This window comes from Biomphalaria glabrata, chromosome 2, assembly GCF_947242115.1.
Source record: "Biomphalaria glabrata chromosome 2, xgBioGlab47.1, whole genome shotgun sequence".
NCBI classification, from domain to species: domain Eukaryota; kingdom Metazoa; phylum Mollusca; class Gastropoda; family Planorbidae; genus Biomphalaria; species Biomphalaria glabrata.
In genome coordinates, this window is record NC_074712.1 from 37810587 (window position 1) to 37832256 (window position 21670).

Below are 21670 nucleotides of genomic sequence, written 5' to 3' on the forward strand. Positions count from 1 at the left end.
GTGAAGACATGTTTTTTTTTTTGTTTGTTTTTTTTACAACCAATGATTTGCTGTAGGCGCGGTGGCTGAGTGGTAAAGCGCTTGGCATCCGAACCAGGGGTCCCGGGTTCGAATCCTGGTGAAGACTGGGGTTTTTATTTCGGGGTCCTTGGGCGCCTCTGAGTCCACCCAGCTCTAATGGGTATTCAACATTAGTTGGGGAAAAGTAAAGGCGGTTGGTCGTTGTACTGGCCACATGACACCCTCGTTAACCGTAGGCCACAGAATTAGATGACCTTTACATCATCTGCCTTATAGACCACAAGGTCTGAAAGGGGAACTTTACTTAATGATTTGCTCATTTGTTTTCATGAATTACATTGTAAGCAAAGTTGTTAAAGTTTTCTTTTGAACGGTTTGTTTGTTATTATTGTTGTTGTTTGTTTTATTTTGTCCTCCTCTATGTGATATTATTCTCCTTACTGTCCTGTTTTAACTCTAACTATTGTCACGTATCTGTTTTAGAGTTGGCGGCACCAGAAGTTTGGTCAGAAGAATATAATATCGTTGTCTCAATTCACTGGGATTTCTTTATTTTCCCTTTTTATCTCCTGTCTAGACAAAAATTAATTTAACCCTTAATGAGGATATTGTGATCTAGATGTTAGGCTCTTACGTTGGTGTACACACACACATATACACAAACACATACACATTTCACACATTTAGAAAGTAGCGTGCCCCGTGAGGACTTCTTTTAGAACATTCCCGCCTCACCTGGTAATACGATTGCTTCATGAATAAATTATGTCTCCATGACAACAAGAAGGGGTAGGTTCTTATGTTACAGAGATGAAATCATTTTTATACATTCATTGTGATCACCAAATGGCTATTCTAGTGGTAGGTAAATAGTCGTTAATTTTAACTTTCATTTCTAAAATATTTTAAAGATTTATAATAAACAATTTTTATAATGATACTTTGCTATCGGTTGTACACTGCTCCTACTGAAGGGCAAAAGTTATGTAACTTTTAGAGCTATACATTTCTATACAACTTTGGTATATTTGCATTAAAAAAGTATATATCTTTATACCCTAGATAGGTGCTAAAATATGTGCACAGCAAAGGCGGCATAAATATTGGTGTTAAATTATGTGCACGGCATTGGGACACACAACATTGGGGCTTAAATACGTGCACAGTATAGGGGCAAGCAACATTAGTATTTAAATATGTGCACACCATAAGGACATACAAAATAGGTGTTTAAATATATGTAGAACACTGGGACGCATTTTTCAGTACATATTTGTAAGTAGCAAGACAAAGTTTATATACATTCCAGGGAGGCCCGCTCTATTTATTGAACCAGCCTCTGTTAGAGCGTCATTTTATTAATAGTAACTATGTCACTATATCCAACAGAAACCTTATTAGAAGAATGAACAACTATCTTTGGATTGGAACTCTCTTGTGTATTGGTGAGTTGTCACGGTTAATTTATATTACAATGAAGAAACAAATATTAAATCTAGATTTTAAAACAATGTAAAGACTGTGACAGTTTTGACTCTCTCAGTATGAAGGTCAGTTTTGAAATGATAGTCTTAGCAACAGCAATGTGTGATTGAATTAATGAGGAAATAGCAATGTGTGATTGAATTAATGAGGAAATAGCAATGTGTGATTGAATTAATGAGGAAACAGCAATGTGTGATTGAATTAATGAGGAAACAGCAATGTATGATTGAATTAATGAGGAAACAGCAATGTGTGAATGAATTAATGAGGAAATAGCAATGTGTGATTGAATTAATGAGGAAATAGCAATGTGTGATTGAATTAATGAGGAAATAGCAATGTGTGATTGAATTAATGAATTAAAGAAAGTGCAGGGACTGACTAAATACACGAAGAAAGTGCAGGAACTGACTAAATACACGAAGAAAGTGCAGGAACTGACTAAATACACGAAGAAAGTGCCCGGACTGACTAAATGCACGAAGAAAGTGCAGGGACTGACTAAATACACGAAGAAAGTGCCCGGACTGACTAAATGCACAAAAATAGTGCAGGGACTGACTAAATACACGAAGAAAGTGCCCGGACTGACTAAATGCACGAAAAAAAGTGCAGGGACAGACTAAATACACGAAGAAAGTGCCAGGACTGACTAAATGCACGAAAGAAAGTGCAGGGACTGACTAAATACACGAAGAAAGTGCCTGACCGAAACTAAGGGCTATGAGCTTGAAGTTTGCTTCATTTTGTGTCAATTCGAAATGAAATAAAAGGCTTTGAAGAGCTTATGTGCTAATATTGCTATGATTCAATCATTATAGAAGAATATTTATCATTATTGGTAGAACGAAATGAAAGAGAGAAAAAAGGGACTTAATAACAAAGCAATTTAAATCTTCTACTCTTACTTCCCTTTGACCAATTTCTTATTGCTTGCTTCATCTTCTATTTGGCATGTCTCTGGACATTCCATTAACATTATATATGTTTTTCTACCTATTTCAATACAAAGACACAATATGTCAAGTCTTATTTACCTGACAACGAAATTGACAAAATGAAATATTTTGATGATAAGTCTTAATATTGTAATAATCCATATCGGCAGTTTCCATTGTAAGTAACCAGAATGTCACAGTAACCTACGTAGAGAATGGCGTCAGTCTATACAGAGGAAGTGGGTTGTCAAGTGGTTGCTACCTGAACCTGGGCTGCTTTCCTTACTGGTGTCTTGGCAACATCTCCCTCTGCCAGGCTGGCTTTAGCTTAACTTTCTGGATCAAAGCCTACAGTGATGTCAGCCCTGACCTTGACCCTCAGGTGCTTTTGACTTCGGGAGGTCACAGAACCAATAATGAAGGGTATGAGTGTTTGTTGTATATTTGTAGCTATGTAAGTAAACTTTAACATTTTCAACTAATTTAGACTTAAAAATGTGGAGAAAAAAAAACAACATATATAACTTTTGCTAAAGACAAGTTAAAGTGTCAGAATTCTAAAAAAATAACTTTCCATAGCGACGGCTAATTTTTCCTTCATTTTGTTTTTTAGAATTGAGAATGCAATTTTTGTTTCCTAAGCACGAACAGTTTTCAAAGAAGATTAATAAAGATTGTCTTCGAGTGCTCAGATTAAGTATGAGTGTAGTATTTCACGCAGTCTTAGATTATACAGTCAGTTTTTCTCACGCACTGTCCCAGAAGCGGATATGGCAGAACACGTCATTCGAATAGAATCATAGAGTTATCTAATGTCTTCTTCAAATGGTCGTTTCTAATTCATCTTGTTGCAGACGCCACTCAAAATGAAGGTATAAAATGTCTTACTTAGGAGATGATAAGATGTCACTTAATGACAAATCTTATACTCACTCTGTCACTCTGTCTTGTACACATTTTGAACACGTTATTTCTGCCACTTTCTCTGATCAATTTGATGCTTTGTAATATTATCAGTATTTGTCCTAACAAAATACGAATCAATAAAAATAACCAATTACGTCATTAAATAGTGGTAATTAGTTTTTTTTAATATAAAAAGGGAATAAATCGTACATTATTGATATATGTGGCTGCAAATGTGGAATTTTTCAACTCTAGATAAACTTCGTATTTTTTAAAGCATTTTTATTTATTTCGCTTGTTGAACGGTTTAGTTTCTAAACAGTTGTAATAAAAGCTATTTCTAATGGATTAATATATTCTAATATTTATTTTGAACTTCATGCAAATCCATATTTTTGTCTATTCCGTTAATGTTCAACTTTTGTTTTGATTATACTTTCTCTTGTTAGCCTTCAAACTCTTCATACTTTCATAATTGAACTTATCATTTCATAATTGAACTTATAATTTCATAATTGAACTTATCACTTCATAATTAAACTTATCCTTTCATAATTGAACATCCTTTCATAATTTAATATATCATTTCATAACTTGTTTTGTCATTTCATATTTGACTTCTATTTTGTCACCAGTTTCTATATTGTGCGGCGATACTCAGACCAGTACACGGTTGGAGTGACACTTGGAGACAAACATTGGAAGACCACTGTCCGGCTTGCTTCCGGAACACCAGCACTGCTGGCCATCTCATGGGCTAGGTCTGAAGGCCTGGCACTCTACGTGGACGGCCTATACCAGGTGTGTTACTTTATTTAAGACAGTTCACTACTAGACTTATGTGGCTAGTTACAAGCCAATACCAGGTGTGTTTCTTTATTTCTCTAAGACAGTTCACTACTAGACTTATGTGGCTAGTTACAAGCCAATACCAGGTGTGTTTCTTTATTTCTCTAAGACAGTTCACTACTAGACTTATGTGGCTAGTTACAAGTCAATACCAGATGTGTTTCTTTATTTCTCTAAGACAGTTCACTACTAGACTTATGTGGCTAGTTACAAGTCAATACCAGGTGTGTTTCTTTATTTCTCTAAGAGAGTTCACTACTAGACATGTGGCTAGTTACAAGCCAATACCAGATGTGTTTCTTTATTTCTCTAAGACAGTTCACTACTAGACTTATGTGGCTAGTTACAAGTCAATACCAGGTGTGTTTCTTTATTTCTCTAAGAGAGTTCACTACTAGACATGTGGCTAGTTACAAGCCAATACCAGATGTGTTTCTTTATTTCTCTAAGACAGTTCACTACTAGACTTATGTGGCTAGTTACAAGTCAATACCAGATGTGTTTCTTTATTTCTCTAAGACAGTTCACTACTAGACTTATGTGGCTAGTTACAAGCCTATACCAGATGTGTTTCTTTATTTAAGACAGTTCACTACTAGACTTATGTGGCTAGTTACAAGTCAATACCAGGTGTGTTTCTTTATTTCTCTAAGACAGTTCACTACTAGACTTATGTGGCTAGTTACAAGCCAATATACAAAATATAAAAAATCCTTAAACAAAAAAAACAAAAAAAAAACAAAACAAAGCTTATCGAAATTTATCTAAGGTGAAGAACTCCGTACTAACTATATCTCTCAATAATTTAGAAGTTATTTTCCTTATTTATATATATCAAACAAAATAAATAATTACCAATAATTCTTTGACTTATTGGTTAATTTTTTTTATTGATTTATGTTTTGTTAGGTACAAAAAATCATTGTTTAAAATATTTTAACTTGATTCAAGAATTAGTGTTTACTATTATAAAAGGGACCAAACCCTACATATTCAGCCAAATATGTAAATACTGGAGGATTAATTTCCCTTTATCGATATGTAAGAAAATAATTAATTACCTGTAGTTAATTGACAAAATGGCTATATTTTTTAATTCATGTCTTGTCTATGCCAATGAATATTTGTGCCAAGTTTCAGCTAGATGACAGAATGGGTGTGCGAGAAACAACGTGTAAAAACTAAAGAACAGACACTGTTAAGACATTCACATTTTACAGTATAACTGCTACAAGCCAAGATCCTAGTTGCTCCTGTTCTGCTCGAGCGTATGACTAGACGACTGAATTAGGATTTCATGTGGCATGCATACCTACTGGTCGTGCGGTTTGCGCGCTGGAGGTTTGGACTATCTTCAACTCTGAAGGCACATCCGAAACATGTAAAACAAAACAAAACAAAACAAAAAAACAATCGTTTAAAGCTTAACTTCTGATTATCGATATCCTCCGATGAAATTCGGACGCTTGAACAGACAGTTTTTCACACTCTTACACAGACAGACACCCACGCATACTCTGCAAGTACTCACCAATTACTTAAAAACAAATGAATCTTCTAGCTACATGGATCAGGTTAAAAAGGAACAAACTTCAGACATACTGCCCATTGTATAAAATAGATCTAATGGATCATGCAGTAGAAATGAAAGTAGCTCATCTCAACTAGCTTCTACGACTTATCCAACGGGCTTTTCAAATCGACCTTCTGTGATGTCAGTAGTTTCTGAGATTAGGACAAATCAATATTTGAAAACTATAAAGAGGAGAAACGTGAGCCTTAGATTTGCGATTTCTTTTTTTTTGGCGACTTAAGTTTGCAATAATGTATTAGTCATCAATTCACGAGGTAGGAGGTTTATAAATAGTGGGCATGTCCACGATCTACAAAGTCAAGGACGCTCAGTTGAACTTCAATGTTGCCAACTATTAAAAGCTACAAACGGAAGTGCTGAGAACATTGGAATCTGCAGTGCTAGGAAATGGACGACAATATTCATAGAACGTTTTACAAAAATAGCTTATTACCACTTCCTTGATTCTGTACACCGAATACACCAAAAAGCTTACTATTTATAGCTGCTCCGTCATGCGTGAAAATTCAAATATTTTTAAAAGCTTTAATTTGATTCTTCACGCTCGAAGTGATGACGTAATCTTCAACTTGTTCTCACAGAGTGAAACGAAGGAAGGAGAAAACAGAACTGGAGTTATTGTCCCTGACGGCAGCAGTGCGTGTGTTGTCTTGGGCCAGAGTGAATACTACGACCAACTCACTGGACCCTGTACTTTGGAAGTGAGTGACATCATCCTGACCAACTCCAAGGATACAGTTTATGGTTTTGAATCAGACATAAGTAAGTGCAAATTTTTTTTTAGCATAGAACATTTCCTTCTACGTTGATACAATGATTGTTTTCAGTTTTAAGAGGGAGTTGTTGTGTTGTTTTAAAGTTAATAGGATCACCTTCTTTTACACCTGAAATTAGCTTTGTATCCGGTCCTATTTTGGATGGTATTGTAATGATTTTTGTTTTTTAGATGTGACACAAAGATTATATTTGGGATGCGCCGCCTTTAACGTGAACAGTCCAGCCATCCTCACAGATTCAGACAGAGCTGACCCTGGCAGTTTCTGTCGCCTCAGATGTTCTCAACTCTCACAGGTGTACGCCCTGGTCAGCAATGGTTCCAAATGTGGCTGCACCAACAGCGTGGGTGCCACCAATACGACGCAGTGCGACGGTAAATGGTCAGTCTATCTCGTCAGTCACGTCAAAGTGAGCCACAACTACCAGCTGACTCTCGAGTGGACACCTCAAAGCAAGCGCAACTACACAAAGCCCTTCGAGGATATCGTGTTTAACACCAGCGTCAACTACAACGTGAAAGTCGTGTACAAGTTCACCTTTGACGACGGCATCATTATTACCACATCCACCCCGCCAGTCAGTCACAGCTGGATGACCCTAGGACAACACACGCTGACTGTCTCCGCGCAGATTGGTGTGGTCAAGCTCAACGCTAGCGTAGTGGTGAATGTCCAGGATGTTGACGAAGGGCAGCCTCCCGATCTAATCGGCCTGACAGTGACGCACGGACAATCCTCTTTCAATGCCCAGTGCAACCTTACAGTTATAGACTATCTCATTAGCAACTGCGTTCTGAGTTACGGGAACGGTAAGACCTCACCTACATTCTATTTGCAGGAGAATGGTTCCTTCACATTTCCTTCTCACACGTACGACATGGCCGGACTCTACAGTATCAGCGCCAATTGTATCAACGCTTACGGTCACAAATCTGCGATGGTTTCTTTTGTGTCACGAGATCTCAGAACCCTTCACGAATACGTAACTCCACTCAGAAACTATTCAACTCTCCTCTTTGGAGATCAAAGTTTTTTCAACCGCTTGGAAGTGAGCATAAATAATGAGAAAGTGAGCTTCTTTCTGGCAGATGCTAAAACTCTTCAAGTGAATGCCGGAGATATGCACGACGCTTCTGATAATTTGATTGATGTCGTATCAGAGGGAGTGCTATTGCACAGGCATATTGTTTACGTCAGAAGTGTACTTGATAAGCCTGTACTGATTGCGGACAAAACTGCTGGAGCTTGGAATCTAACGGTCAAGTTGACAGTGTTACTGAATTCTGCTGATCATGTTTGGCTTACCATCGACTACGGCACGAAGTTGGCAGGGTCGGTAAAGACCTTCTACGTGCCGGAAATAACCGGCATGCTCCGAGTGGATGACACGATGTTTTACGGAAACCTTGGAGAATATGTCATCACGGTGACCGCATCTAATGAGGTGAGCAGTTCAAGAAGTCAGATGGACATCTCTGTCCAGATTCCAGTCTTCGACATCTCTGTTAGGACGCGCAACATCACGTCACCCCAGCAGAACGCGGCGTTTGAGCTACGAGTAAACTCTGGTCAAGTCATCGCCGAGGACATCTTCATCAACATCGGCATTAAATACGGCGACGGGGCTGCGGACCAGTTCATCTTCAAAATGTCCGACAGGAACTACCTGGGATCCCTGGTGGCCAATCACACATACGCTACCTGGGGGATATACCGTGTCAAGGTGAGCGCCATGAACAACATTAGCCAGGACGAGGACCAGACTTTGATCCAGGTTGGGGAGAACATCACATTTGTGGACATCACGGCAACCAGCGACCGAGTAACCGTGGGAGGAAATCTAGAGGTGAGTGTGGTCTGCCCCACTGGGTCGAACGTGCAATACAGGCTGGACTTCGGCGACGGCTCTGTGTTTACATTCGGAGAGCTCAACACTTCCTACCAAGTTGTCAACAGCAGTAACGTGGTTACAATATCAGAAACATCTGCGGTCGTGTCGCACGTGTATTCGCGCGCAGGGTCGTACAAAGTCAAGGTCACTGTCAGCAATGAGTTCGGCTTCATGAGCGCTGACCTTTGCCCCGCGATTGTCGTTTCTGATAACACGATGCAAACGTGTTCGACCCCGACAATGACCTTTAGAAACATTCAGACATCTGCGGACAAGCCGCTTGTCAGGAAGCGATCAGTGACCACTCTTATACCCGTGGACGTAGTTTTTACCTGCAGTGGCAACATTAAACCAAATGTGACTTTTTCTTGGAAGGGCGTTGTCATAGAGAACATAGGCGTCGGCAAAGTGGTTGAGAGGTCCCTTTACACTTTCTGCAGCAGCAAACTTCTGGACAATACACTTAAAATTGACCCCCTAGCCTTGCAGTTTGGCCTATACAAACTCACGGCCACGGTATCACCCATGGGCAATGATCTAAGCTACGCCTCTGACTCGGTGTATATCAATATTGTCCAATCTGAGCCTGTCCCAAGCATAGCGGGGGATCCTGTCCAAACTATCATGCTGTATGCCACTGCCATCTTTGATATTTCCGGAAGCTATGACCCAGATCTTGAGACGGACACCCGAAGAGACTTGAGCTTCCATCTTTTCTTCATGTCAGAGTCTTTGCTGAAGGTAAACCAGAAGTTATCTTTGAACTCATTGGTTGCCCAGGCAGAACTTCTAGCCAATAGAACCTTGTTTCGAAGCACTACAGCCAATCGATTCAGCCTCTACCAAATCGGCTCATGTTTCAACTCCACATCGAGGCTCAACGACGACCTCTCCACCTTTCTCGGGAAAATCACTTTTGCAGCCAACAACTTTGCTTCTAACCAGTTCTCAATGGCGGTCATGTTGTGGGTGGAGCGAAATGGCCTCTCCGCCATGACCTATCAGATAATAGAAATCCGCTCCAGCAATGCAAGTTTGGATGACCTTGGATCTCTGTTGGATCTGGCCAAGACTGCTGATCCTGACACAGCCATTCGGCTGCTAGGAGGGGCTGCTAGTGCTATACTTAACCAGGACGTAAGTTTCTAACTTTTTGTTTGACTACAAATATAACAAGAGCAGACACGCTTTTGCAACTTAAGTTGAAGGTGTTTAGCTAAAGTTGCGATCCGTCAAAGTTTCCATGTATTTTCTAAATATTTGTTTCTTGTATTGTTCTATGTCAGACATCGTCTGCTGAAGCACAACAGAAACTTGCTGAGGTAAGTGGACCCAGTCAATTGTTTCACGTTTATATCAGCTCACTCACTCTCTTTGGAAATGATAAGACGTCTGACGTCACTTAGTTACAAAGCTTAAGCTCACCCTGTCTCTCGTTCTGGGACATATTTTGGACACGTTATTTCTCCCACACTTATTCTTGGATCAAGTTGAAACTTTACACAACTATTTCTTTACCTAACAAAACATGAAATAATTTTAAAAAATTAGTCATTGATTACTGATAATTATTTTTTTTATGACAAAAAGGAAAATGAATCCGTCAATATTAAGAGAAATGGATAAGTATGTGGAGTTTTGTATCTTTAGATAATTGGACACGTTACTTCTCCCTCATCTCTATCAGATAAAACTGAAACATATGCACAAGTATTTATTGTACCTAACAAAATATGAATCGAAAAAGTAACCTATTAGTCAATTAATTATCGGTAATTAATTACTTAGTTTGATATGTAAAAAAGAAAATAAAATCTACATTTTTGAGAGATATAGCTGTAAATGTGGAGCTCTTCCCCTAAGAAAATCTTTTTTTTTTAGTAATATATATTTTACTTGTTTCATACTTTAAACATTTTCCAAAACTAAAAAAAAAAAAAAAAAAAAAAAAATTTTTTTATATCAAACTTTTGTTTCATGTTCTGTATATTACCTTTTACCTTTTAATGTTGTCCTTCCATCGCTTTTTCTGTCTGCCTATTCTTCTTTTTTCCTGGCACTGTTCCCTGAAGGAAGGTCTTTGCGAGCCCCGTAGATCTTGTAATGTGGCCAAAGGTTTTAAGCTTTCGTCTTTTTACAATAGTAAGCAGGTCGTCATGAGCTCCGATCGCTACAGTAACCCTGTCTCTGATTTCTTGGTTTGTGATGCGGTTTTTGAATGTGATGCCTAGGATATTTCAATTCCAATTCTTGGAGGATCCTAGCAATGGTTCTGTATATACCGCAATGTAAAAAAAAAAAAAAGTGGAAGTTTTTAAAGTTTATAGGAAATTAACAAAAATTGAATCATTTATTTCAAACTAAACTTTGGTAGTATTGTGAGGTTGGGCGTCACGCAATAGTGGCCAAAATGTTTCTTTTTTTTTTTTTTTTTGCAATGACCAAACAAAAATAATGTTTAGTTTATTAGATTATTTGAATGAAATTTAGGAAATAATTTCTTTTTTTTTTACTTGATTAATTACAACAATCATTTTAAATTGGCTTTGTTGCTGAACATAAAAATTAATTATATTGTGTCAGGCGCGAATAGCCCAAATTTCAGTAGAAGAAATTACAAAAGTCATTTCTCTATAGAAGAAGTTAGGAAAGTTGTATAATATAAAACCACAAACCTATATCATCCTACAATAAATATAGGTATCTATTTGCGATTTATATAGACACACACAGCTATATTATTACACACCAGTTTCGTTTTTTGGTGTAACGCTATTCGCTAACACCGTATAGATCTAAATTATATTTCTTTATTAGTATAATTAAATCTTTATATTAAAATCTGCATGAATGCGTTGGTAATATTGTAGATCTAGAGCTACATATTATAAATGAGAGTAGTAGATTTATGTTAATAAATTATGTGGAATAGATCTATTGTTCTAGAACTTTAGAATCTACATATTTGTTTGGCATCTCGCGCAGCACAGCAGACAAACTTACAAAAGCCGTCAAGGCGCAATAGGTTCTGCGTATACAGTTCACGAAATTCACGGTTCTGCGTATACCATAGGCGTAGTCCTATCACCACATGGGCCCATGTGATTCGTGAAACATTCAAATAAATAAACACTGCACTCCTCATTAAACTTCGGAATCACTGACATTGTCATTAAGTAGACTCTAGATCTAGATCTACATTTCAGATCGAATCTAGTTTAGAAATCTAGCTTCTATCTTGAAAATAGATTGTCACTAGTCTACATCTAGCTTTACCTGACTAAAGTTTATTAATTAGGATAGGTCTACATCTACTATCTAGATTATTCTATATAGAGTCTATATCTAGATCTAGAAAAACTCTATAGCTAGTCTAGATCAGACTCAGTAGATCTACTGTCTATACAATATTGAATATACTTCTACTTATATATCTACTTTTCAACGCTAAGACCTAATATACCAAATTACCAATATAAGTATAATAAGGCTTGTCATCAAATCGAAGATTAATGAGGAATTTCCCGTGATACACAGCCCCAGCTGTGACCTACATATTTTCCCACAACATGGCAAGCATAACTATTGTCCGCATATGGTCGATTAAGATTTTCTTTTCGCCGTCTGCGTCTGTCATCAGCAGCAGGTTTCCTTTTGGTCTCAAATGTGTATCCCGCGGCCTTCGTGAGTGACCTGCAGCTGTCTCATTCTGAGGCCGCATGCAACCAGGTACTCTATTCTATGTCTGCTATGGCATGTAAGCGCCTAAGCTGGTCTTTCCTTTGTGGCACCTCTGTTACGTCGTCCACCTTTTAGCTCACCAAAAAAGACTGCTTTTGGCATACGTTCGTCCCCCATACGGGATACGTTCCCTACCCAGCGTAACTGTCGGACCATAAGAAGTCCCTCTATACTAGTCTATACTGTCCATACCGGCGTTAGCAAGGACATCGCTGTTTGTAGGGCTGTCTTGCCACCGTATGTCCATGATGGAGCTCAAGCATCTTTAGTGAAAGCATTCAGATAGTCTTAGTTGTTTCCTGTATAATACCATGTCTCATATCCAAAAAGAAGGGTTGAGAGAACCACTGCTTGGTAGACACTTTTTTTGTAGGCAGGCGGAGCGATCTATTCCGCCAACTCACGCCTGAAGGCGTCCATAAGCACTACTGGCCATGGCCAGACGGTTATCAACTTCCTTTAAAGTGAGGTGTCATTCGATCCTATACTTCCTAGATGTGTGAATTGGTCTACCACGTTAAGGGGACGTCCATTTACAGTGATCTTTTGGGCTGAGTAGGTTTTATTGGGTCACTTCTGGAAAATGACTTCTGTTTTCCTGAGTTTTATAGATAAACAGAAAGAGGTGGCAGCGTATGCAAATTCGTTGACCGCTATCTGGAGATCATACTCATTGTGGGCTAGCAGGGCGCATTATCGGCTTAGAGAAGCTCTGTTGTGACTATTTCTTTTGTTTTTGTATGGGATAGTAGAAGTCAAAGATTGAACACATTGCCTTCTGAACGAAACCTAATGTCGATGCCTCATTTGACCTAGCATTACGCCAAAGAAGATAGCGAATAGAGCAGGAGCAAGTACACAACCCTGCTTCAGGCCATTTTTTTATTGGCAAATGATCGACAGGTCACCATTTTGTCTAATCTGTCCCACATGAAACTGCTTGAGAATGGTTAGGAGCGTAGTTGGGTATCCGAGCCTGGCCAAAATCCTCCATAAACCATTGACCGTGTCGAGGTCCAAGTATATATAGGTTTATATAGTATACTAGACTGAAATCTAGTCTAAAATTAAGACAAAGGCTAAGACTCTAGATCTAGTCTGCCTAGATTTATAGTCTAGAATAAATTCTGATTATCTTAGATTCTATTTCTACTATATTTATAGCTTACATATATATTCGAGATGTAGATCTATACAGATTCTATAGTTACAATTCGAATTCAACTTGAATATTTATGATTATATAGATTACAGATTATAACTAGATTTTATAGGACTATGACTATTATGACAAGGCCCATGGGATGTGTGAGATCAATTTTTCAAAGCAACTATAATTAATGGACTTCATCTAAAACAAGTTCATTCATATATTCACATGCGATTGTTTTTTTGTTTTTTTGTGTATAAGCTTAGCATTATTTTGGACCAATGTCTCACAACGACTGATAAGAGAAATCAGGTATAAACATCAGAGGAAAACACGACCTCTTAACTCAAGAAAACATTAAGAAATTAAAACAGACACAAAATAGACAGTGAGATTCGTAACAAACGAATATTCTCAATTGATTACAGTAACATCATTTTAAAAACACCTTTTAAAAAATCATTAAAAGTTATAAAATCACAAAATTTTTTATTTCTACAATTATTTTTTGTGTGTGAAATTGTGTATCGGAAAATGCCGGATACTTGAACTCAATACTAGTCAACATTGATTGTATAAAGTTACATATTTCATGAAAGATAAATGGAAAGGCTAAGACGTAAATGTGTTTGAACAAAAGTTTTCAAACATCATTAAAGATCAATGAATTATACACAACTAGCAGTTCAATAAGATAGTGTATAACATTCCATTGAAAATCCCTTAAAACAATGCCAGTAAATTCCAGTTAAAACCAATTTTCTTCAGTCAACAGAGGCAGTGGTGAACACTTTGGGCTCCGTGGCTAAGAGAATAGACAGCCCAAACCAAGCAGCTAAATGTGCCTCAGCCATCAAAACAATGACCAGTAATCAAGACATTGTCAATGAAGGTTCACGGGTGGGTAGTCTTTTAAAGATATAGATATATATATATATATATATAGAGAGAGAGAGAGAGTAGATAACTGAGAAACGGACCTTAGACTATTTACATTTGACTCATTAATTATGTGAGGACCTTTATTTCAAAGTGTAGATTCCTCTTCAACTAAATAATTATTATACAGCTACTACCTTTCAAAAGTCGTAACTCACTTTTCTTGAGAATTATTTTTCGCAGCTCCCTTATTCTTTCAGTTTGAACATGGACTTGAAATGTAACGTAGGGTTCCATTGTTTTAATTATGAGTTGTCACAGAAAACGAATATGTAGTCACTGCATAAATGCTGACATTTTTTAAAAAATTGCCATTCAATCGTCTTATCCAGTCTTCTGCAGCCGGGGCCTTCATGGTTCTAGCCAACGGTACATCCAATATGCCCGAAGCAACTGTAGAAGATGCGTCCAGTTTCGCTGGAGGTAAGTCTTGTCATGGTATAAAGTCAAGAAGAAACATGTGAAACATGTCAGATCTTCTCCGTCCTCGACACATAATCCCCCCAAAATGACTTTATTTTGAAAAGTTTGATTTTACAAGATTTTATAATACAAGATTTTTGTCGTCATGCTTAGAAACCAATGCACTGGCGCAATCTGTGGAGAACATATCAACATAGAGATCGCAATAGGTTAGGACACATTATTAAATGACTTTCAATAATTAAGCAACTTCGACAAACAACATGTTTCCCTACATTCAAGGAGAACATCATGACCTAGCAATGCAAGACGTATTTAGATTAGTTGCCCATCTTAATTCTGTCTTCTATGTCTGTTATGTTCTCATTGTGCATTGAACCTATAGTGTTTGTTAACACTAAAAGCTCCATTGTTGAACACTGTTTTAGACTTATATATTTTGTTCTCATTATTTGCCATCGATCTCATACTAAGGAAGGATATATACCCGAAGTCATTTTGGGAATATTGTTGTACTTACGAAAATGAACGATCGGGTAAAGACTATTAATCCGAACAGTTGCTTTTTCGTTCTGCCAGTTCTCAATGTAATTGTACATGGCGATTAGAATATAAAGTCCCCCCAACAGTAGACCTATAGAAAACCACAGCTCACGTCTTAACGTTTTACATTGATTCTTTCGCGTAAAACTATTGGGCTATTATAGGCTTGGAAGAAAGTCTTTGCAGTGTAACTTCTAAAATGGTTACTTTCTGACATTTAATATTGCAATTAATATATTCATTATGGCTCTAAGACATGGAAACTTTACAGAAAACAACTAAGACTTCTTGAGTGCTTTCACCAAAGATGCCTGCGCTCCATCATGGACATACGGTGGCAGGACCGCACTTCAAACAGCGCTGCCGCAGTGGACCCCGAAGGTTCAAAAGCCCAGCGCTAATTCTAGGTGTAAATTATTAAATTAAATCATTATAATTTATAATAGGGTTCCCGTGGTCTCCTTGTTTTCAAGGAGCTCCTGGAAATCTCCTGAAACTCATAAAAATGTCCTTAAAAAGACAAAATTATCATTTTGGGGTGTCAATCAATATGGTAAACGCCAGTCCTACGCGTGATATAAAAAAACGGCATCGTCAGCTTTCATTTAATAAAAATGTAATGCAAATACGAATTTATTTTCTAATTCAAAATATTTATTTTCACTTATTATCCTTATCCCTATGTGGTGGAATAAGTCCGCCGATCGGTTCGTTTGCACTTCCCGATGGGGACGATGGCCTGCGACTCCTAGGGGTAAAGTCTTAGAGCCACAACGTGGTAAATATTTGGTTGATGTTATATAGGCACATAGACAGGCACAAGCAAAACGCAAAGCTTATTGATTTTGTGGAAGAACAAGTATTTAATAAAGATAAATTAAGAAGAAATACAATCAGTGAGTGGGGGGGGGGGATGTACAGGAAGATTCAGGATTTTATGATAACGTTTAAGATAATATCATCACTGGGATGTTGCTCATAAAGATTCGTGTATGGTTTGCTTATTCGGCTGTCTCTCACTTATCTGTTATGCAAGGTTCTCCTTCGGGGTTGGATAAGTTGAAGCTCCGCTGTGTTGTAGCCAGTTGCTGGTGCCCTGCAGGTAGGCAGGCACTAGTGTGATGAATGTGAGGATGCCACGCGGTGGGCTTACTCCTGCGGTAGTTGCAGACCGGTCCTGGGACGTCAGCCTGGAATGCCTTCGGCTCGGTTTGAGGGTGATGAGTGACTCACCCTCAACGGGAATGTGTGGAGAGCTGCTGAGGTCTGCCTTCAGGCAACAAAACACGCCAGCCCTGGTGTAGGAGGCTATGAAATGAGACATGAGAGGAGCCTGAATTATTAAACCATACAGGCTGGTCGGCGAGGGGCGCATCCTTGATAGGAGCGTCTCCCTCAGGCTAACTACGATACTTGTCAACAACATTTCACTAGGCCTAGTAACAATGCTGTACAAATAATACAATAATAATAATACAAATACAAATATAAATGTACAAGGCAGGGGCATAAATGAGGAGGGGAACAGGGGGACCATATTACAGGGTTGTAGCCCCTGTGACCTCATTGACCCACAGGTAAACAAGTCCACGGTCACTCGTGACCAGAGGACCGTGACAAGAAGAAGGGAGGGGGTGCAAAAGGGCACATAACTATGCAGGTCGACAAGCTGAAAATAGTGGGGTAGACACGCGAGACTGATTCTCGGGCCTAAGGATGCATGGTAACAGCACAGTATGTGCATAACCAAAACAAACATAATCGTAATGTATATATATGTGCACATATACAGGTACATATGCACAGGTAAGAAAATGATCTAGACGCGAGTAGGTCCAGATGAATATGGATATGAATAAATAACAAATGCATAAATAACCATTAGGATTAACTAAATTGTAAGGTGGATGTCCACCGTTGGGAATACAGTCAACATTGACGAGTTATTAAGGAACACATGTTCATAGAGATTTACAAATATAATATTTGGAAGCAAACAAGTATTAACATGGTAATGATACATGAACTTAAATGTTACAGGCGAAGACACACTAAATATTAATGATAAAAGTTTTTCCAACTCACCCGCTTTGCCTTACACAAGTTCCCAAATGAATCGTTGACTTGAGAGTCTTCTGACTTCTCAGTGATTCTGATCTAGAATGGCATTAACCTGAAACTTTCGTCTCCGGCTTTTATAGGTTACCGAACGGTATGTTAAGAGTAGTGATGATCCAATGGCCAGCGAGTCTTTTGAGTTTAGAATTGTTAAATTGGACCAATCTTTTCATTTGGGGCTCATTCACCTGACTTCTTTAACCCGCGACCCGGGGGGGGGGGGACGAAGGAGGATGAAAGCGGAACCATACCATAATTATCAGGCTGGACCATCGCTCGACGGTACAGCGGACGGAAACGATTTGAATAGCCCTGGACGTTAGGAGTGTCGACTCAAAGGGATGTACGTGGACACCAAATTTTAATGTCCCTGGACTTTACGGTTGCGTGCTTTTGTTTCGGCGTTTGGGGCGTAACTTTCAATTTTAATGTTCCTGAACTGAACGGCTGCGTACGTTTGTTTCGGCGTCTGGGTGTAACTTGGGATGTGCGTTTATGGCCTATAATTTGGGGGTTGGATCTAATCTTGGTGTAATAGATTGTTTGTGTTCTACCCTGGTCAGTTTAGTGTAAAAGGGGCTATGCAATGCTAATTAGTGGTTAAGAGGGGGGGGGGAGGTTAGCTCCGCACTGGTCAGTTCTGTATTGAGAAGGGACGCGTTTCGTCACACCCTACCCTTACTGGTCCGCGCGCAATCCATTTGACATAGGGCCCCTTGAATGTTAGGGCCGGCCCTGGTTGTGCAAGTAAGGCATAGATAAGCTGTGTTATGACCATTTCCTATGTTTTGGTATGGGAAAGTAGACTTCGAAGCTTAAACACATTGCAATAATTCACCAGCAAAATAATAACAAAGTAAAAGCTACCAACAGGTGTACGCAATTAAAGTGTAAACAATTTATAAAGCCTTTAAAACACAATAACTAATCATACATAAAGATATTTAATTTCATTATTTTTTTCCATAGTTTCATAATGGATCAATGTACAATACGATGGTGTTGCGAAGAAATGTTTTAGTGTACAGCTTAGTGACGTAAGCGGTGTCAAGTTTTTTTTTCCCATTGACGTCATATAGAAAATTTCATTCATAAAACATTCTAGCCAAAATTAATTTTTCGATAATGAGCCATTTTCAAACCGATATAACGGTCGACCTCGAGTTTTCCCGATGTGGCCAATGAGTTGAGAATTTTTTTTCTCACTATTATGCACATACCGTGAAATTTTAAAGAAAATCGTTAGAGCCGTTTTCGAAATAAAAGATATATATCCTATACTCTTAAGCGAGCAATTCTTTTATGTATGTATGTATGTATGTATGTATATATATTTATATTTATATATATATATATAAATTTTATTTCGAAAACGGCTCTAACGATTTTCTTTAAAAGTTCACGGTATGTGCATAATAGTGAGAAAAAAATTCTCAACTCATTGGCCACATCGGGAAAACTCGAGGTCGACCGTTATATCGGTTTGAAAATGCCTCATTATCGAAAAATTAATTTTGGCTAGAATGTTTTATGAATGAAAATTTTCCATGACGTAAACGGGAAAAACGCTGCTTACGTCACTAGGCTTATCGCAGTACACTAAAATATTTCTTTGCAAACAAGAACAAATTTTAAAGAACCATTAGACCTAATTAAACATTTGCGCACCATCTTACTGTAGATTAATTTATTATAGAACTATGAAAGAAAAGTAATGAAATTATATGTGCCGATTTATGATTAGTTATTGTGTTTTAAGTGCTTAATAAATTGTTTACTCTTTAATTGCGTAGAGTGGTGTAAATACCTTTTACATTGTTGTTTATTTTGCTGGTGACCTCCAGCTGTCTCGTTCTGTGCTATCTTCTATGTCAGCTAAGGCAAGTTGGCGCCTAAACTGGTCTTTTAAGCGTTACGGTGTTACGTCGACCACTTTTTAGCTCACCAAAAAAGACTGCCTTTGGCATACGTTCGTCTGAGATTCGTCTCCCATACAGGATACTGCTCTGTCCAGCGTAACTGTCGGACTTAAAGAATTCCATCTATACAAAGGATGCGGATACACATTTGAGACCAAAATAAAATCTGCTGCCGAGGGCAGACGCTAAAAAAAATCTTAATCGATCACCGCGGACAATGGTTATGCTTGCCCTGTATGTGGCAAAATATGTAGGTCACAGCTGCAATCCTCATTAATTTTCGGACTCGAAGACAAGCCTTATTATTATTATTATTTTGCTGGTGAATTATTACCATGTGTTCATGCTTCGGTGTCTACTGTCCTGTACCAAAACAAAGGCAATGGTCATAACACAGCTTCTCTGCGCCTTACTTGCGAACTTCTTATAGTCCCACAGTCAGGCTGGGCAGGGCACGTATCCCATATGGGGGACGAACATATTTTTCGGCGTAACAGAGGTGCCCCACGGAAACGTTTTTTTAGAAAACTAATGCAATGATTTAAGTCTATTAAGAAAAAATTTGCCATTTTACTTTGTCACAAAGTGCCTATTTTACCCTATAACGTAGAGATTTGCGTCACTTTTCGTACTAAAGTGACGTAAATGAATGTATACTAATTCCATAATTAAATGTCTGAACGTAACCATCTGAGAAGTAACACTGCAAAGGCTTTCTTCCAAGTCAATAATAGTAGGCCTACAATAGTTTTACGTAAAAGATGCATTGTAAAACTATAAGACGGATGTGAGATGTGGTTGGTCTAGACTATAGGAGGACTTAAGAGACTTTATATTTAATCGCCATGTGCAGAACACTAAAGCAACTCTTCAGATTAGTAGTCTTTATCCGATCGTTCATTTTCGTAATTACAACAATAGCCCAATAGTTTTACGCGAAAGAAGCAATGTAAAACGTTAAGACGTGAGCTGTGGTTTACTATAGGCCTACTGTTGGGGGGACTTTCTATTCAAATCGCCATGTACTATTACATTGAGAACTGACATAACGAAAAAGCAACTCTTCGGATTGAGTCTTTACCCCATCGTTCATTTTCGTAATTACAACAATATTACCAAATTGACTTCGGGTATATATCCTTCCTTCACAAATTTTTCATCCGAGCGAGGCTCGGTCACCTGATATTATATATAAATATATATACAAGAATTGCTCGCTCAAGAGTATAGGATAAGAGAGAGATCAAGTTGTACAGAGTTACTTTTTCTTATTCGACAGAATGTCTCGGTGGATTAGGAAATATTTTTCCAAAGAGTCCAACTACAAAACCAGGTCAAACAGTTCTCACGGCGGATGAAACCACAACAGCACTTCTAATTACTTTGACCACAACTCGCCCAGGTACAACCCTCGCATTCAGCGGCAACCTCACCACACCTTTCTCCCTCGTTGACTCCAGAAACAACGCCTCATCCTACAGCACGAAATCTGTCACCTCGCCGACAGCGGGGCTCTACCAGGACACCAAAGCTACGCCCATGCCTACAACAACGATGACGACTGTCATGAACACGCCACTCACCACCGTCATCCATACCACCGTGGGGACGACGTTGTCGCCGACTGTGGGGGCGTCCTTTGCTGATAATGGGGACAACTTTACAATCAGCGGTGTTACTGTCGGGACGCTTCAATTAAATGCATCGAAAGACTATACGTAAGTCAACTTTTAAACAGTAAACACTACCTGAGAGATACAAGTTCTAGTTGCTAGGTTGTACATTTTCTTATCAGGGCCGGAAAACTTTTTTTTTGTTGTGGTCCCGACCTTTCTTTGAAGACTTGAATGATACTGCACTTATTTATTCACACATATACAGGAGAGTTCCAATCCAAAGAGTCAAAATTTTAATTAGGTGGCTGTTGGGTATAGTGACAATGTTGCTGTGGAGTAAATTATGCGTCCCTAGGATGTATGCTATATTAACATAATCTAAAGGACAAAAACAACTTTTACTGAACTCAAATGACCCACAAGACTGATATTGACAATTAAACCCTTATAACATTTTTATAAGTCTCATTTATCTTTATATGCCAGGACTCCCCAACCATTCACCACATCAACCATTGGGACAACCACACCTTCAACACCTGAATCTCCGGTAACATTGCCTATCGATAACAGGTGAGCTCAATATCAACCACAATATATATGAGCTTATAAGCTTCCTTGGTACTCGACAGATGATTAACAATAAACGTTTGGTCATAAATTGGCTAAATACGTAATGGGTAGGGCATTTTTCTTCAATTTCTTAAATTTAAAAAAGTTACTTATTTTAAAGGGTTTGGCAGACCCAGCTGTGGCCTAGA

General features: G+C 38.4%; 2 protein-coding genes across 2 annotated transcripts in view; both read left to right on the forward strand.

Moving 5' to 3' along the window:
• The first annotated feature begins 1426 nt into the window (after positions 1-1426).
• Positions 1427-9866, forward strand: LOC106063674 (uncharacterized). The gene is made up of 6 exons (XM_056021183.1): positions 1427-1466; positions 2615-2867; positions 3986-4151; positions 6375-6555; positions 6740-9597; positions 9747-9866. Exons 1-6 carry the CDS (start codon positions 1427-1429, stop codon positions 9864-9866), a joined length of 3618 nt encoding a protein of 1205 aa, XP_055877158.1.
• Positions 9867-13975: 4109 nt separating this feature from the next.
• LOC106079265 (polycystic kidney disease protein 1-like 2) overlaps positions 13976-21670 on the forward strand; it is a 51505-nt gene continuing 43810 nt past the window's right edge. Inside the window, exons 1-4 of the mRNA XM_056020348.1 lie at positions 13976-14251; positions 14623-14713; positions 20573-21011; positions 21396-21482. Coding sequence (XP_055876323.1) covers positions 14213-14251; positions 14623-14713; positions 20573-21011; positions 21396-21482 — 656 coding nt within the window. The 5' untranslated portion in view covers positions 13976-14212. The remainder of the gene's footprint in view (positions 14252-14622; positions 14714-20572; positions 21012-21395; positions 21483-21670) is intronic.

Bases quoted from the DNA above. Each gene is read 5' to 3' on its own strand.
- LOC106063674 (XM_056021183.1), top strand. From the start codon at position 1,427: ATGAACAACTATCTTTGGATTGGAACTCTCTTGTGTATTG. The intron at 2,868-3,985 runs GTATGAGTGTTT...TTTTGTCACCAG, and splicing joins CACAGAACCAATAATGAAGG to TTTCTATATTGTGCGGCGAT. The intron at 9,598-9,746 runs GTAAGTTTCTAA...GTTCTATGTCAG, and splicing joins GTGCTATACTTAACCAGGAC to ACATCGTCTGCTGAAGCACA.